Source organism: Cibotium barometz, chromosome 58 (assembly GCF_041138505.1).
Source record: "Cibotium barometz isolate CiBa-2024 chromosome 58, ASM4113850v1, whole genome shotgun sequence".
In the NCBI taxonomy this organism is placed as follows: domain Eukaryota; kingdom Viridiplantae; phylum Streptophyta; class Polypodiopsida; order Cyatheales; family Cibotiaceae; genus Cibotium; species Cibotium barometz.
Genome location: NC_141103.1, coordinates 27,964,262 through 27,977,203, shown reverse-complemented (window position 1 = coordinate 27,977,203; position 12,942 = coordinate 27,964,262). Strand labels below are relative to the sequence as shown.

The 12,942-nt window shown below is 41.1% G+C and overlaps 1 protein-coding gene across 1 annotated transcript; it reads left to right on the top strand.

Moving 5' to 3' along the window:
* Nucleotides 1-10,171: 10,171 nt before the first annotated feature.
* LOC147606104 (polyphenol oxidase I, chloroplastic-like) lies at nucleotides 10,172-12,565 on the top strand. Its single transcript, XM_086792370.1, has one exon. It carries the CDS (start codon nucleotides 10,480-10,482, stop codon nucleotides 12,304-12,306), a length of 1,827 nt encoding a protein of 608 aa, XP_086648496.1. The 5' UTR covers nucleotides 10,172-10,479; the 3' UTR covers nucleotides 12,307-12,565.
* Nucleotides 12,566-12,942: the final 377 nt, after the last annotated feature.

Genomic DNA, 12,942 nt, shown 5'->3' with positions numbered 1-12,942 from the left:
GGAGAGTTCTTTAAAGAAGGTGCATATTTCACATAAGATGAAGAGTTGAAAATGTACAAGGTTTATTAGAAAAAAACTATGAGCAATAAAATTTTGACACATATGTAAGGAAGGGGAGTTCTTTAAAGAAGGTGTATATTTCACATAAGATGAAGAGTTGAAAATGTACAAGGTTTATTAGTAAAAAAACTATGAGCAATAAAATTTTGACACCTATGTAAGGAAGGGGAGTTCTTTAAAGGAGGTGCATATTTCACATGCTTGAATGAGTTTTAAACTCAAAAATAATGTGATATTTTTATCTCTCATCTCTCTTGAACCAAACCAAATCAAAATGAAACCAAATCGAATCAAAAAGTAACCAAACTAGGTCCAAATCTAGTCCAAATTCAACCAAACTGACTTGGAAAAATCTAGAATCAGTTTGTTTGGTTAGGAGCTCAATTTTTCCTATAAATAGAAGCCTTCCCTTGTTGAAAAAAATATAGTGTCTTATGCATTGTTACTCTACTCCACCTAAGCCAAGAACTATGAATTCTTTAATAATTCACTAGTTTTTGACACTTCTCTCTTTTTCTTAAATCCCCATTGGTGGCTCCATCAACATACTAAACCAATTGATTGGTTGGGGGCCTCTACCGTGATCAAAGAATCAAGCAAATTATAAGATAAGTATAGTGAATTTTGATCTTTTCTATAATTTCTCAATGATTCTCTCTTCTCAACCCCTCTCAAGCTTGAGAAGCTTAATTGATATGGTTTTTGAAATGCTATTCAAGTTAATTAATTAATGATAGTAAAGAATTACATAAGATTCTATTTATATTTAATTCTAATGGTTTTTCTCTCTCTCACTTAAGAAATGGTCATACTCATGACCCTTTTCAATCCAAATGAAGCTTTTCATAAGGCTTTTCCTTAATCCAAGATTAAGCTATGCTTGAGGCCAAATTAATGGCTTTTTTCTATACTTTTAGTTTATGTTTATCGATGATTCAATCCATTATGGATTGATGATCCAATTAGAGACCATTCTAATTATTTCCTTAATGATAAACCTTATCCCTTATAAATAGAAAAAAATTGAGACTTATCAGTCATAGTAGCGGAGCTATGGCGAAATTTTTATAGAAATTACGCATAAAATAATTTCATTCAAAGCATAAAAAGAGGACTTCCTACCATAAAATAATTTCATTCAGAGCATAAAAAGAGGACTTCCTACCATATTCTAGGAACTATCATCCTAGATATGCAAGTATAGACGGAGTCATGAGGATTCCAAGCGATAGCAAAGCATTTAAGCATATCGATGCTACATGGCCAGAGTTTCATTGGGAGCCTCGCCATATAAAATTTGGAGTTGGCTTGGATGGAATCAATCCCTTTTCCATGCAATCAAGCAAGTGGTCAACTTGGCCCGTAGTTCTTATCAACTACAAGATCCCACCATTCATGTCAATTAAGAAAGAGCATTTAATATTGTCTTTGTTGATTCCTGGTATGTGACAAATATTCTCATTTCTAAATAGCACACTCATTTCTATTTGAAAAATGTCAAATTTAAACGATGCATCAATGTAGGGAAGCGGCGGCAAGTTAAAGACATCAACGTATATCTTGCACCGCTCATTGATGACTTGCAACAAATATGGAAAGGAGTAAATGTTATTGATATGTCAAAACCTATGGGTAATAGGAGTTTCAAGGTTCGTGGCATTTTAGCATGGACAATACATGACTATCCTGCCTATGGCTTTGCATCAGGTACAGCAGGGCTCTTTAGTTGTTTGTTTGTTTATACAATCAAAAAATTTGGATGTTGAAAACATAAAAACAATTTTTGTTTCTCTCAGGCCTATCAACAAAGGGTTACAAAGCATGTCCACCATGCGGTGATTGGCTACGCTCTAAATATAGTCAAAGTTTGAGTAAAAATATATACCTTCGACATCGACGTTTTCTGCCTCCAAATCATGTGCTACGTTCCAAAGTGAATGCGAGACATTTCAATGGCAAAGTGGAGAATGGATGTTGTCCAACGCGAATGACTCCAAGAGATTGGTACGTCAAGTGGACAAACGGACCTCTAATAGATCCGGAGGCAGAACTTGCAAGTGATAACGATGACGAATATGATTTGCGGCACTCGTCGAGAGGCAAGAAATTAATGGCATAGAATTCCTCCATATGGTATACGTTGGAGTATTGGACAGATCTAAAAATAACTCATTTGCTTGATCCCATGCACATATTTAAAAATGTTGCACACTCGCTTTGGAATCATCTTGTGTACTATGCGTGTGTGTGTTTTGTCTTACAGGCAAAAGTCTTGTTAAAAGAGCTGATCCTCGTGAAGCTAATGCGCAATGAGCAGTTGACGTGGCTGATGATGTAACTGACGATGCTGATGTGGCATCAAGAGCTGAGGTGGCAAATTAGCAACGACTTCTTTTAAAGCTGAGCATGCACGCTTTTTCTGGGCCAACACTTTCTGTGTTTAGTCGTTATTTTGGGCTAGTGCTTTTTGCACTAAGCTGGCCAGCTTTTATAAAGAAGTTAATAATAGCTTTAAAGTATGGCTCTGGGGCTGTATAAAAGGATACACAAGCTACACACAAAGAGGACCAGAGGTTGGTTAAGCTACGCACATACAGAGGTTTAGTCTGGTTGTCACCAACCTGTATTAATTAACTTTAATACATACATTAATGATAATTACCAGAAGCATTAAAGCTGGACACCACAAGCTCCTAAACTTACTTAGAGAGAGGTTGTCCTGAAGTTACTATAAGCTCTGTATGAGCACAAGTGTAGTACAGTGGTATGATTAGGAGTAGTCAGCATAAGCAAGGATAGCTCCTGGGCTACAGCTCATTCTCTTTCCTACTCAAGCATGGATAAGAGAATACTAATCCTTAACCAGCAAAGCTGGGTGTGCAAGCATCTAGTTAGCAAGGCTGGACTTGAGAGGTTTCCGAGACAAGTAGGGGAGATTAGGTATAAAACTGCTCATACCCTTTATACCTGCTTTATGCCAGAAAGAACTCATTTCTACCAGAAGAAGCTAGCCTTTTTGACCAGTAAAGCTGCCCTTTTCCTCAGATGGCGAGGAAGAGCTATGCACAAAAAGAAGAATTGGTGGGCTGATTTGTGTGTGTGTAAGTGCGAGAGTATGTGAACTTTCAAGAGAACGTTTCAGGTGTTTGATGCTCCAAACTTTCTTTATTTAATTTAACAATAATTCAACCATATTACTCAAAGAAAGAAGTAGACTTGAATAACATAGCAAAGCAAATAATTGTACCGTGCATTGTTCCGTCGATGCTTTAGAAGCGTTTGCATCTCATGCAATACAGCGGTCTCGTCCCAACCAACGCCGAACTCCTGCGCGAGGATTGCCAACACATATTTCTTGTCATTATCATCTTGATCCCTACAATTTGAAAAAAAAGTCACTTTAGTTAGATTTATCATTTGATATTAATGTATATAGAGATTTTAAAAAATACATGAAAGAATTGGACTTACTGCCAGTGGATGTGTATCTTGGGCATGTATGTGTGCACGAGCTACAGAAAAGTGCCCCATCATCTACATACTGCACTCGCCCACTCTTATCCACCTGAATGCTAATGGGCACCGTGCTCGATAGCATGCGAAGCTCCGAGGTGGCAGGTGGAGGTGCAGAAGGAGGCACACATGGTGAAGGGACTCGTGATGGTGATGGTGGCTGACTACTACTACTGCACAAAAAACACATATAATTTTTAAGATTCATTTTGGATGGTTTCATGAAAATTACACCTAGACACGGAGTAGATTAATGCATACCTCGAACGGCGGCGCCTCTGTGCCAAGTGCCCTCGGCCTGTGTCAAAACACTAGGGCCCGGCATCTGTTGCACCTGCGTCTGCACCAAAAGCGTATGCATAGGTCGGGGTGTGCCGCCACCTCCAGGAATAGGATCCCTCAAAGAGCCCTCCCCAAAGGCTACTGGCCGTACTAGTGTCGAGAGGTGAGTGATGATTGACTCAAGCTGGGGTACAGTCATGGCAGCGTACTCAATCATATCCTCCTAGATGGACTCTCTGTCTACCGCCATTTGTCTCAAGATCCTCTTGATGACCATCAAGAGGGGAGCCTTTTCTTGCTCAGCCATAGCTATTTCAAGGAAAAAAATTGTAGTCAACTCATGAGAAAGAGAGAGCCAATAGAGATCATGCATAAAGGACAACACAGTTATGTGCTTGGGCAAGAACTAAGGAAGTGCTGAAAAAGCCAGCACGTACACGTCAACCCCTCTCAAGCTTGAGAAGCTTAATTGATATGGTTTTTGAAATGCTATTCAAGTTAATTAATTAATGATAGTAAAGAATTACATAAGATTCTATTTATATTTAATTCTAATGGTTTTTCTCTCTCTCACTTAAGAAATGGTCATACTCATGACCCTTTTCAATCCAAATGAAGCTTTTCATAAGGCTTTTCCTTAATCCAAGATTAAGCTATGCTTGAGGCCAAATTAATGGCTTTTTTCTATACTTTTAGTTTATGTTTATCGATGATTCAATCCATTATGGATTGATGATCCAATTAGAGACCATTCTAATTATTTCCTTAATGATAAACCTTATCCCTTAGAAAAAAATTGAGACTTATCAGTCATAGCAGCGGAGCTATGGCAAAATTTTTATAGAAATTACGCATAAAATAATTTCATTCAAAGCATAAAAAGAGGACTTCCTACCATAAAATAATTTCATTCAAAGCATAAAAAGAGGACTTCCTACCATATTCTAGGAACTATCATCCTAGATTAATTAAAAGAATATTATTATGCATGGAGATATGGATGTTTGCATGTAAATGTAGAGGTATGGATGTGAGTGTGAATGTGGAGGTGGATGTATGCATGGAGATGTGGATGTATGCATGTAGAAATAGATGTGTAGATGAGGATGTAAATGGAGATGTGGATGGATGTATGTAGATGTAGATGTATAGATGTAGATGTGAATGGAGATGTGGATGTATACATGTAGATATAGATGTATAGATGTAGATGTGGATGTGGAGGTGGATGGATGCATGTAGATGTAGATGTATAGATGTAGATGGAAATGGAGATATGGATGTATGCATGTAGATGTAGATGTGAATGGAGATGTGGATGTATAGATGTAGATGTAGATGTATAGATGTAGATGTGGATGTGGAGGTGGATGGATGCATGTAGATGTAGATGTATAGATGTAGATGGGAATGGAGATATGGATGTATGCATGTAGATGTAGATGTATAGATGTAGATGTGGATGTGGAGGTGGATGGATGCATGTAGATGTAGATGTATAGATGTAGATGTGAATGGAGATGTGGATGTATGCATGTAGATGTAGGTGTATAGATGTAGATATGGATGTAGAGGTGGATGTATGCATGTAGATGTAGATATATAGATGTGGATGTGAATGTGGAGGTGGATGTATGCATAAAGATGTAGATGTATGGAGGTGAATGTGAATGTGGATGTGGATGTATGCATAGAGATGTAGATGTATGCATGTAGATGTGAATGTACGCATATAGATGTGGATGTATGGATGTGAATATACGATATGTGATGTGAGGGAATCTGAAGTGATGAGATGGAAATGATGTGATGGGATGAGTATACATATAAATGGAATATGGAATAAGTAATGTAGATTGATGAGGGATAATGTGGAAAAATGAAAGTTAAAATAGAAATTATATTGTAAACTGTTTGTAAATGCTGTTTGTAAATGATTGTTTTATGTCAAGAATGCTGGGGGGAGCATTTTGACCGTCTTGTGATTAAGGTCGTGATGGTAAAGTTGCAACTGCTGTGACGGGGAGTCAATGAAGGACGTCTCGCGTAGCAAGGTCGGCCGAGGTCTTGACCAGCCTCGGTGCGATTAAAATGGTGAGCTTCCGGTACGGTGGATGAGGGGCCAAGGAAGCGGCCTATGAGTGAAGCGCTAGGTCACCTGCGACGACCGAAGGATCCTAGAGGGTGCTGACCATACGGTGCTCAGGCTCTGGGTCGCCTAGGATACCCACGCGTGCGTCGAGGAAGATATTGGAACAGAGTTGGAGTTATTTTCTGAAATCGGGCATGGATCTGGTTGATTGACCTTGCTGGTCTTCAATGGATGAGTCCATATGCTGAGCCTGACTTGTTTCACTAGTGACTTCCTTGACTTGTTTCACTGGTGACTTCCTTGACTTTAACTTCTCATGATAAGCATGCTTCCTTGACTTGTTTCACTGGTGACTTCCTTGACTTTAACTTCTCACGATAAGCATGCTTCCTTGACTTGTTTCACTGGTGACTTCCTTGACTTGTTTCACTGGTGACTTCCTTGACTTTAACTTCTCACGATAAGCATGCTTCCGGCTTGTTTCGTACTCCCTGATTAATTTTGACTTGCATGGGGTGCACACTTGAAGGAGCCAGCACATGTACATAAGCTGCTTTGAACATCTTCTGCTTCTGCAACTGGAACTGTTTCCATGTTGAAAAAACTCCTTTTGATCAGTTCAACAAGTCAAATGTTCTCACTTTGTGGATAGCATGAGGCTCTTAAGAGAGTCAAACCCGTCCATCAAAACTTCGAAGACACTGTAAGATGAGATGAAGGTAGCTGTCCACATAGCTACTGCAATGCTTCTAATTTCTAAGAAGGGCTGCTTGTAACATTGTCTATTTTTTCGATTTGGCGGGCTGCGCGACTGGTGGCTTTTGGACTGCCCTGGCTTGGCTGGTGCCTTGGCCGAGCCTTGGCTTGTTAGGCCCTCAGTTAAGAAATCCAGGAAACCTGCAATGCAAAAACACACACAGACATGAAGTCGCCGTGGAGGCTTGTTTAAAGCAGAGAGAGAGAGAGAGAGAGAGAGAGAGAGAGAGAGAGAGAGAGAGAGAGAGAGAGAGGAGAGAGATTCTTCTATAGAGGGGAAGGCTTACCACCAGCAATCACAAGACACACACACACACATGTGAAGTCGCCATCGAAGGTTGTTCATGGCAAGAGAGAGAGAGAGAGAGAGAGAGAGAGAGAGAGAGAGAGAGAGAGAGAGAGAGAGAGAGAGAGAGAGAGAGAGAGAGAGAGAGAGAGAGAGAGAGATTCTGCTATAGAGGGTAAGCCTTACCATCAATCACAAGACACACACATAGACATGAAGTCGCCATGGAAGCTTGTTCACACAGCAGAGAGAGAGAGAGAGAGAGAGAGAGAGAGAGAGAGAGAGAGAGAGAGAGGACGTGGGGAGTACCGAACAACAGTTCTTTTTCTTTTTCTTTTTTTAAACAACCCACTTTTGCTTTGTAACCGAAAAATGGTTCTTCTTCTTTTTCTTTTTTTAAACAACCCACTTTTTGCTTTGTATTAGATGGTTACTATCAGTGTACTAGCTGTGTCCCGGACATAGGTATTAAGTCCACCTATTTATGCATACACCCATAAGGATATTGTGGGTTGTATGTACATGGTTAGTAGCTTTAGTTTTGTGATTCATAAGCTTACAAGCTTATGGTTTGGAGTTTGGTAGTATGCACAAGCTTGCTTATGGTTTGGATTTGGTGTGATGTGCTTATGGTTTTCATTTTGGTGTGTTTTGTGTGTATATATGGATAGCTCATTGTTTCGATTTGGTGAGATATGCATAAGTATCCTATGAGCTTGTGGGCCTCATTTTGGTGTTATGTGCATCATGTATATATGCATAGCTCAATTTTTTATTAGTCATTTTGGTGGGCTGCTACATTACATGAATATATAAGGATATTGTGGGTTGTATGTACATAACTATGGTGGTCGGTAGCTTTGAGGTTTTGTAATTCATAAGCTTATAAGCTTATGGTTATGAAAAAGCTCACAAGAAAATGCTCGCAAAAAAATAAAACCCCTTTCTTCAAAGAAAAGTAAGTGCTTCAGGAGCTCCTTTCGTGGAAATGTATGGCAAGTATGGTGTGCTCATATATAGGTAGCCAAGTTTAGAGCTTTCTTAAAGTAGACCATGAGGCCATAAATGGGCTTCAAATATAAGGCTTATCTCTATGGTACCCTTTCCTCTCCCATTTGGACGACGGGTGTGGGGACTAGTATTATATAAAGGAAGAGTGTCACACGAAGCTACCACATGGTAAGAACTTGGAAGTTCTAGAGAGGCAATTTGGAGGTTCAAGGAGAATTAGACTCCTATTACTCTAGAAATTTGAAAAATATCAAGCTAAAAATTATATACGTGCAAAGCACAGGTCAGCCCACTGTCACAACTTGCAAGGCAAATAGGTATTAGGAAAGAGAAACTAAGGGGCTTCACACAATGTAGCAATTGCCAATTATGTATGGAGCTATCCTCGTATTTCTCGGGTGGGCAAGGCATGGGCATGGAAGTATGTAGTGGGAAATTTTGGGCTATCCTCGTATTTCTCGGGTGGTAAAGGATGGACATGGAAGTATCCCCATTAATCTTGATTTTTGATGTGCTACCTTGCCATGTAGTAGGGCAAAAATGACCAGTTTGATGTAATCTTCAACATTCATTTTAAAATAAAATAGGAGCAAAACATCCTAAAATGTGCTTGATGTCGAGGCTTGATTTTTTACGGGCACCCTTGTCCTTCAAAACTAATGGGTTTGGTGAAATATATCAATTTTTTATATTTTAGTGTAATTTGTTTTGGGCATTCTACAAGTATTTTATGACCAAAACGCTAAATAACGAGCATGAAGCCCATCAAAAAGCATTTTGATAGGCAAAAAAAGCAACTATGTTGATTCCTATCAAACAAAAATCATCCTTGCTCCCTGCTTGATGATGGTTGTAATGTCAGTATCTAATCACAAGCTTTGAAAACTACTCCGCTTGACATCAAGTATTTTCTCCCCCACCTATTCTTGAAAGTGGGTCAGAGTGCTTGAAGTTCCGATTTGTACTATTTTTTTATGGGCTGAAATTAGAAAACCCTTGGTTGGAATTTGGCATTACCTTATTTTTTATGCTTTAAAAATTATACATTTTAGTAGTTATCTCAATATTTGTCCAATTTTCAATGCTAAATCTCAATTACTTTGAAGCATAACCTTTATTGTGTGTGGTTGAAAAAACATTTAAAAAAAACCATTCATAGGTATTTCAAGGGCATGGTAGTGTTCATGAAACTTTGTTTTAGGAAACATGCACACTAGTGTGGTTGAAAAAACATTTAAAAAAAACCATTCATAGGTATTTCAAGGGCATGGTAGTGTTCATGAAACTTTGTTTTAGGAAACATGCACACTAGCCAAAAATTTGACAAAAGTAGAGTTGAAATTCCACTAGTATGGCAAATTCTAAAACCAATTCAATTCCTTTAGAGAATCTCTTAACCAGTGATTTTGAATCCTTGACTAGCGGAAGGATAAACTAGGCTATCCTTTCTCAAACACTGGACACAAGTAAGATGTTTGTAGCACACTCGTGTCATAATATGGCTACTAGTTAGGGAGAGCATGGGCATGCACTTTCTCAACGCCCCATGGCTCATTAGGACCAAAATGCCTAGAAATAGGCATAAAAAGCAACCTTGAATAGGACCTTGCCTATGGTCATTTGCCCTGAATCGCGATAGCTCTACTGTGTACCTGCTCGTTTTTGTGAAATCTAACCATAGAAATGATAGTACACTCTAGATTCTAGATTTTCAATATCAACCAACCAACATTTACATCAAAATTGACGGAGACTCCTGAATACCAATGTTTTTAGCCTTTTTAGTGTATTTTTAAATCGACATTTAAATTATTTTTATGACAAAAAAAAAGGTTAGAAAAAAGTAACCTCTTGGACTTTAAAAAAGGTTTGAAAAAAGCAACCTTGTACCTAGCAAGGTTGTAATAAATCTTGATTGGATAAGGCTCCGTGCCATGTGTGTGTGTGTTTTGATTGGATAAGGCTCCGTGCCATGTGTGTGTGTGTGTGTTGCAACAAGGTTAAATAGGACAATCCTCAAAGCCAAAATGTTGCTGGTCTTCGGTAAAAAAAAGAACAACTAAATAATGTAAATATTATCACTGTAAAATAACGATAAAGTGCAATTTCAACCGAGATTTCTCAATTTCAAATGGGAAAAATAAACCAAATGCTAGCACCGCTCGAGTAACGAAGAATCTGCGTAAATAGAAAATGCAAGGAGTTCTCACTAAATTTGAGAATATGAGGGTGTTTATAATTAAACCCCATAAAAAATTATGTCAGCTTTGAAGCCAGGAGTCACTATCATGCTAGCTGTGTAGAATCTGGAGATCGCGAGCGTAATTGTACACACGTGACACTGTGTTTGCAATGGCCGACCATTAGGCAGGGAGGCCTACGGACATGGGGACGGCGCCCCTCGTGGAGAACGCCCACACGCAGCCCCTTATAAATAAGTTGGGTGCAGGCTTGCAGCAGTTGTGTCCTGCTTGCTACAATGGAGCTTAAGTTGAGCTGCATTCCTGTAGTTTCCTCATCCCCAGCTGCCTCTCCTGCCGCTTGCTCATTGCATTCAAGCTCTCAAGCTTTCTACTTTTCTGGTTCTCGCAAGCAGCTTGGCGGTGGTAGGACTACCCGCCACAATGCAATTGCGCGCCGTTTCGCCACACCAAGATGCTCTAGTGAGGAGGAGAATCGCCCCTCTGCAGTGGACCGCCGGCAGCTGCTGCTGGCGTCCACGCTCGGGGCGGCCGGGCTGCCATTTATTGGCCATAATGCAGCCTTCGGGGCGCCCGTGCAGCCTCCGAATTTGAAGCAATGTACCACCCCGATAGATCCAGGCAACGGGGCTCCGTCGGTGGACTGTTGCTTACCCGTCTCTACGACCATCACCGACTACCAGGTCCCCAAGGGCCTGCCACTGCGGGTGAGGGGCGCGGCTCAACAAGCGAGCAAAGAGTACATTGCAAAATACACCAAGGCATACGAGCTGCTGCGCAACCTGCCGTCCACGGACCCGCGCCAGTTCACGCAGCAAGCCAACGTGCACTGCGCCTTCTGCGACGGCGCCTACGACGAGAAGGGCACTACCATAGAGTACCAAGTGCATAACTCCTGGCTGTTCTACCCTTGGCACCGCTGGTTCCTCTACTTCCATGAACGCATGCTTGCCAAGCTCATAAACGACCCCACCTTCGCCCTCCCCTTCTGGAACTGGGACAACGCCCCCGGCAACACCCTGCCTTCCTTTTACACCAGCTCCTCCAGCTCCCTCTACAACGCCAACCGTAACCCCATCCATGCCCCCCCCACCGTTGTCAACCTTGATTACAACTTCACTGAATCTGGCCTCTCCGCCTCCGCCCAATTAGCCGCCAATAACACCCTCATGTATCGCCAGATGGTCTCCAACTCCAAAACCCCGTCCCTTTTCTTTGGCCAGGCATACCGCCAAGGCGGCGCCGCTAGCCCCGGCGCTGGTACCATAGAAAACGTCCCCCATGGCACCGTTCACATCTGGACCGGCAACCCCGCCAACCCCAACGATGAGGACATGGGCGCGCTCTACTCGGCTGGGCGCGACCCCATCTTCTTTGCCCACCACTCCAACATTGATAGGCTGTGGGAGGTGTGGAAGAGCCTGGGTGGGAGGAGGACAGATCTCACTGATCCGGACTGGCTGGACGCCACGTTTCTCTTCTATGATGAGAATGCGAAGCTGGTGAGGGTGAAGATTCGCGATGCATTAGACACCACTAAGCTGGGTTACAAGTATGAAGATGTCCCTAATCTATGGTTGAATTCAAAGCCTACGAAATCGAAGAGTAGCAGCAGCACTGCATCTGCAGCTGTAGTTGGACCTGGAGTCTCTACAGCACCGGCGATTGCTGGGATCAAGGAAGGCTTGAAGGAGTTCAAGGAGAGGGAGTCGAAGAAGCTAGAGAAGGCGCTAAGCGCGTTGGTGAAGAGGCCTAAGAAGGTGAAAGCTGATGACTATGAGGAGGAGATTTTAGTGTTTGAAGGGGTGGAGGTACCCACAGACGAGAAGGTGAAGTTTGATGTGTACATAAATCTGCCTGATGAAGATGAGAGTGTAGGATCAGATGTGTCAGAGTATGCGGGCTCCTTCTTCAATGTGCCCCATATGGGCATGAAGATGGGGGAGAAAAAGAGGCTGCGCAAGTCCAACTTTAAGCTTGGCATTGGTGAAGTGCTCAAAGAGCTTGGAATAGAAGACGATGATAGCTTCAGCGTGACCATAATCTCCAGACGTCAGACCAGCTTCCCCATCTCCATCGATGCTGTCAAGCTAGAATACGAGTGACACCACCTGAACTTTCTTATAAACAAACCAGTCCGGGAAGAGGCAGTGCTTCATGTAGCTCCTTTGTTTTCATCGTGACTTCCTTTGTTTTCATCGTGACTTTTAACAAGCCCTAATAATAAATAACCCTTTCTTCATGTACCTTAGTTAGCCTTTTTGACAAGTTTAGTAGTTGGTTGCAACCTTCAAAATTTCTCAATACATGTCAACATGCCTCAAATTTGAAGGATTATCCTATTTTTTCATTTGAAGGGTAAAATACTCCTCAAGATTTCTTTCCTTATATCAAAGAAGAGCACACCAAAGAATTTTTAATCGAGCTTTTCTTTTGAAAGAGAAAATTTTATGTCCTGTTATCTGAAGGGTAAAATACCTCAAAAAGGGCTCTGAAGGCTTCAAATTTGAGGCTTGCATGATGTCTGTTTTATTTTTGAAATTTTGACAACTTTAATTATAAGACGCCTTCAAATTCCTAGTAAATGTGAATCTCATAAACATGTTGTGACTTTTGAGGTGTGAGTGCTTCTTTAGGCTTTTTTCTTTAGGTGTGTGGTGGTTGGGTGTTTAGCTTGGAAGTGTTGCATTTAGCTAGGACATAGTACTAAAGAAACACCATTTTAGACTTGCACCTTGTGG